This window comes from Trachymyrmex septentrionalis, unplaced genomic scaffold, assembly GCF_001594115.1.
Source record: "Trachymyrmex septentrionalis isolate Tsep2-gDNA-1 unplaced genomic scaffold, Tsep1.0 scaffold32, whole genome shotgun sequence".
Lineage (NCBI taxonomy): Eukaryota > Metazoa > Arthropoda > Insecta > Hymenoptera > Formicidae > Trachymyrmex > Trachymyrmex septentrionalis.
In genome coordinates this window covers 2,357,243-2,362,970 of record NW_017305485.1, presented here as the reverse complement: position 1 = coordinate 2,362,970, position 5,728 = coordinate 2,357,243, and the positions used below count along the sequence as shown (strand labels likewise).

The 5,728-nt window shown below is 29.8% G+C and overlaps 2 protein-coding genes across 3 annotated transcripts; one reads left to right on the top strand and one right to left on the bottom strand.

Annotated features, from left to right (window-relative positions):
* Window positions 1–746: 746 nt before the first annotated feature.
* LOC108749819 lies at window positions 747–3,286 on the bottom strand. The gene is made up of 3 exons (XM_018488795.1): window positions 3,283–3,286; window positions 2,811–3,205; window positions 747–1,638 (listed from the first exon to the last, which is right to left on the bottom strand). Exons 1-3 carry the CDS (start codon window positions 3,284–3,286, stop codon window positions 964–966), a joined length of 1,074 nt encoding a protein of 357 aa, XP_018344297.1. The 3' UTR covers window positions 747–963.
* Window positions 3,287–4,395: 1,109 nt separating this feature from the next.
* LOC108749911 (hydroxymethylglutaryl-CoA lyase, mitochondrial) lies at window positions 4,396–5,665 on the top strand. Of its 2 annotated transcripts, XM_018488939.1 has the most exons (2): window positions 4,396–5,126; window positions 5,214–5,665. In XM_018488939.1, the coding sequence occupies exons 1-2, from the start codon at window positions 4,601–4,603 to the stop codon at window positions 5,591–5,593; spliced, it is 906 nt and encodes a 301-aa protein (XP_018344441.1). In that variant the 5' UTR covers window positions 4,396–4,600; the 3' UTR covers window positions 5,594–5,665. The 2 variants fall into 2 exon arrangements, with proteins under 2 accessions (XP_018344441.1, XP_018344440.1); XM_018488938.1 differs by having other exon boundaries at window positions 4,396–5,665.
* Window positions 5,666–5,728: the final 63 nt, after the last annotated feature.

The following is a 5,728-nucleotide window of genomic DNA, read 5'->3' as shown; positions in this document are numbered from 1 at the left end:
CAGAAAGAAAATTTCTTTGGTTCCATTAGACAACAAAGCGGTAATTGTTTAAATTCAAAACTAATAGAATTTACTCGTGCCTATAAGAAATTGGTTAGTATGGAAGTGTTACATTCAAATACGCAAAATTGTGCTGCAGAAACTGATCACATGTTAAGTTTAATTGGTGAGCCAAGTTTGAATCCGTCTACTTCCAAATTTGGTATAGTACGTATGAGAATTTTAAATATTCCAAATCCTGATTATTATAACATGAAATTGCCGGAAGAAGACGCCTTTAGATATATTTGCAGATATTGAATTAAAAAGTACATGGAAATGCATATATGTGAAAAGTGTACAGATTATATTAATAAAAGTAACACTAACGTAAATTTTTATAATAATACAGAGAAAAATCCTTTGAAAATAAATCATGAAAATAAATAAGTCACTATATAGTAACGATATAACATAAATTTTTGTAGTTATATACATAAATTAGAAGAAATATTTTGTGCAAAAATTTGAAAATAATTGCTTTAAAAAAAACATTAGTGATTATTTAGTTCAATATTCAGAAAGTGCATGGGAAGTGTTGTTTAATACAATTTTTGAAAAACCATGTGATGATTTTCCTACAACGTATTTAACCACAACTATTTTTCCGTATGTGTATTTATTTCACTTTATCTCAGTATAATAAACAATGTAATAAAGATGTTAGAAAAAACTCAATAAACAAGAATAAATTGAAATGGACAGAAATGAAGTCATTTCCAGATTTCCGAATTCGCGAAACTGCTTTTTCATATGACCTAGATATATTTTATTTTAACTAGATATCTCGATAGTTCTCTTTCTTCTTAACCCTTTTAGTAACCGCAGGCTTTTTTCGTAGATTACTTGACAATAATCACTTGACTATAATACATATAACAAATTTTGCACTCAAATTTATAACTTTCTTGTTGACAAAATTTGTCAATAGACGCTTTGTACCTGTTCAAACACACTTGGCTGATCTGGACATTTTTCTTCCAAATGATTCAGTTGATTACAATGACGACATATTCGACCCTGTGCTGGACATCTTGATATCGCATGATTCATACCACATTTAGAGCAATTTATTTTAAAAGGAACCCGACACATCATCGAAAAATGATTCCTCTTGCCGCATTTTATACACAGTTCACCGTATGCTGGACAATGTGATTGAATATGACTCATTCCGCATTTAGTGCAGTCATATATGTATTTATCTTTATAATTATCCGTGTAATGATTGAACTGTTTACATTTATTACAATGGGCACAACATAATTTGGGAAAAAATAATTTACATCGATGACCCCAAATAGTAGATTGATTTTGATTCTGTTCTATTGGTACAGACTCTGCTGTAGCAGAATTAGCATAAGTAGAATTCTGCTTCGGTGTTTCATCAATTTTTTGTGCCATTAAATGTTCACATTGTTTCCAGAACAAAGCGATATGGTACAAATCTAATGATTGTAAATATGATATCAATTTTTCTCCTTTACTTTCTATGAGAAGCGCAGCTTTTCCTGTGAACCGCTGGGTACTCATGTCTTGTATAATTTTCTCTTTTACAATCCTCATAGGATCAATATAATCCTGCGCTATAGCAAAGAACTGCAAAAATAAATTTACAAATAATTACAAAATTATATATAATATTCTTTAAATTCTTTGGAGTGGAATATGACACTCGAAAGAGTGAAAATTAAACTAGCTTTAAAGAAAAGAGGCTTAATTTTTAATTTTCATATTTAAGATTGAATTTCACTCTTTAGAGTAAGATTCACTCTAAAAGTTTTAGAGAGTAAGAATATATATTATTATACATTCATATGCAAGAAAATAGGTCATTAAATTTTTCCACAAATTTTTAATATTTTCAAATAGTAATAACTCAGTGAAAAATCATCGTAGCGAGATGATTTATAAAGCCTTTTAAAGCTTGAAATCTTTATTATTCAGATTAATACTTTAGAAAACGGTCTTATTGATATTTTATGAAATTACAGAAACATAAACGAAAATGCATAAAATTTCAAAATTTTTTATAAAATTTGCGAAGTTCCACGGCGCCAATTAAAAATGGCTCACAAATAAAGTTTAAAAGCCTTGTAAAGCTTGAAATCTCTACTTTCCAGATCGGTACTTAAAAAAAAAACGGTCGTACTGATGTTATGTGAAGTTATATAAACATAAATGAAGATGCATAAATTTTCAAAACGAAATTCGCGAAGTTCCACGGCGCCAATTAAACATTGCGCACAAATAGAGTTTACAGTTTTCGAAAGAGCGAATCATTACCTTTAATTTGCCTTTTTATAGACTTTGTACAACAATTTTTTTTCGCCGAGTTATTCAATGTTGAAGCAAAACCGACTTTTTTTGCTTTAACGTTGAATAACTCGGCGAAAAAAAATTGTACAGAAGTCTATAAAAAAGCTAATTAAAGGTAATGATTCGCTCTTTCGAAATCTGTAAATCTTATTTGTGCGCAATGTTTAATTAGCGCCGTGGAAGTTCGCAAATTTCGTTTTGAGAATTAATGCATCTTCATTTATGTTTATGTAATTTCACATAATATCCGTACGACCGTTTCTTTAAGTACCGATCTGGAAAGTAGAGATTTCAAGCTTTACAAGACTTTTTTTAAACATCTGCTATGATGATTTCTCACTGAGTTATTGCTATTTAAAAATAGTAAAAATTTGTGCAAAAATTTAGTGGCACGTTTTTTTTGCGTGTAGTTATATCGTATATATATAACTATAATACTTTTATTAATATACCTTCAATTCATGTATGTATTCGTCGATATCTTCATTGCTTCTTTTTTTATCTCCATATAGGCAATAGAGATCAAATTTCTTAATTAATATATCTATATCCAATGTATTTTTGTCTTCTCCATAGAAGTGAAATGTTCTATGAATCTCTTGACCAATGGGCCCCATACGATTTAAAAGCATAAAACCCCACATTTGTTTTTTGTCTTCAACTTTGTCAATATTCTTTAAATAAGCAAAGAAATCATTTTTCCATGAAAACCAGATTCTAACAAACTCATCTTTTGTAGCAAAGATGGTAGGTGGTGCTATCACAGTTGTGATTGTAGATTCGTTTCCATTAGATAATTCTGTTTGTTCACTATTTACAGGTTCTGCCTGCCGACTAGAAGAACCACCTAAAGATATTATTTATAAATATTATACAGAAAAACAGTATCAAATATTATATCTTATGTGTATAATGTGTAGTTACCCATTTGTTTTTATAATCGAATATAATTATAATTCGAATATATATATATATATATAATTTAAAATTTAAATATTTTAATAATAAATTTTTTGCAAAGGAATTGAACTGCAAACACAGATATTTTTATATAAATTAACACTTAATGAAAGGAGAAAAAAATGAAAAATATTTTAATAGCACATACAATCTTACAACAATGTTTCACTAGATTATTAATAAACTATTAATCTGCACAATTATGTTTATCCAGTAAATAATATATTACAATATTCTTGAAACTATAAAACTATTTGTTGGCGCGTCGCAGTGTGCTTTTAGTTCTTTCTCGTTAAACTTCAAATACATTAATAATACAATAAATACTTCAATTTAATAAGGATCAGTTATCAAATGTGTTATCTTTACTATGATAAGTATAGATAAATGGTGAAAGAATAAGATAATTATTTTTTATACAAGCTAAAAAATGTGTGTAGAATGAATCCCCTAATATTCATCAAAAGCAAAGATCGCACGTGGATGATTTGTGAGATCGTTGAATTATCTATGAATAATTGTAAAATATTAATATTAATAATATTGATACGAATAAGAACCTAGCTGCCAAATCGATTGTGTATTTTAAAATGAGATGAAAATTACAAAAGTGAACAAATTCACTACAGAATATTGGTAATTTTATTGGTCAGTATACCTAGTGGATTTTGCTTATTTTAATTTTCATAATTTACTTTTAGAATTGGCTTTTATTAGCACAGACACAAACCACAGTCATTTTCGATACTACTATTTTATCGACAGTTTTATATTCAAATAGATGTTAAAAATGCATATAAATATAAATATAAATAATATAATATAATATAATATAATGTAATAAATATAATATATTATAATAAAACATAATGTAATAGAAATCTTGTTCCAAAATTGTCTGCCTGTACTAAAAATCTATAGTGTACGTGACGTAAACTGTAGCATTTTAGCAGTTTTGACAGTAAATTTGAAAATAGCTATAATATAATATATGAATATAATATAGGAATGTGAATATCGCAAAAAATTGACGTTGATTTGAATGTGATGTTGATTTGAATTTGTGTATGAATTTGGCATTTCACAGATTTTTTCACGAAAAAGGTCTCGGAATGGCTCTGAAGTTTCTCTCTGCTATTGATAAAATTGAGGAAGTCACTAGAAAACAGTTTCATTCTGATTTGCATTGGTAATACGCATGTTAATCGTAGTACATGTGTACAACTGATAAATTGTGCAACATATTTTTAACTAGCAATTTTTTCATCACATTTTACGCACGATGATAGAATTATTCTCGAGACAGGTGATATTGCCATCGAATATTCGCAATTGCGTCTGGAATTATACAATAAGACAATTTAGCGATTTTGTTAAAGTGGTCGAAGTTGGACCACGAGATGGACTTCAAAATGAGAAAAAAATACTGCCTACTAAAGTCAAAGTCAATTTTATTAATAAATTGTCAGCGACCGGATTGAGAAGCATTGAAGTTACCAGCTTTGTATCTCCGAAATGGGTTCCTCAGATGGCAGACAATCAACAGGTCTTTCAACAAATTGAAAAACGAAGCGGTGTATCTTATCCAGTACTGGTACCAAATATGAAAGGCTTAGAGAGTGCTATTGCAACAGGTGTGAAAGAAATCGCTGTGTTTGGTGCAGCGTCAGAAACCTTTTCCAAAACTAATATCAATTGTTCTATCGAGGAGAGCATAAGGAATTTTAGGGTAGTGATGGAGGAAGCAAAAAAGCATGACATCAGAACTCGGGGTTACATATCCTGTATTGTTGGCTGTCCTTACGAAGGTGAAACTAAACCAACTACCACAGCACATTTAGCTTCGATAATGTTAGATCTTGGGTGTTATGAGATTTCTCTGGGTGATACCATAGGCGTAGGGTCTCCAAAGAAGATCAAACGTGTCTTAAATGAACTGCTCCATGTTTCAAACGACATGAGTTACTATGCGTTGCACTGTCATGATACTTATGGCCAGGCCTTGATGAATATACACATTGGTCTTGAAAATGGTATAAGAGTCTTTGATTCTTCAGTTGCTGGACTTGGTGGATGCCCATATGCCGCTGGTGCTTCAGGAAATGTTGCCACAGAGGATCTATTGTATTTCTTGGAGGGCGAAGGATTGGAAACTGGCATAGATTTACATAAAACAGTGGAGATTGGTGATTACATCAGTAAAGAACTAAATAGAACAAACCAGTCAAAGACTGCAGTAGCTATACTTGCCAAAAAGAATCATCAGAAATGCTAATCTATACTTAATGATATTATATTTAAGGATATTTTCTAGCACAGTTACAAGTTTGACTATAAAATAGAAATTTCTAGGACTTTGAAAATACTATATTTATTGGCAAATTCATCTGTGTTTTTTGCTGGCATTTGA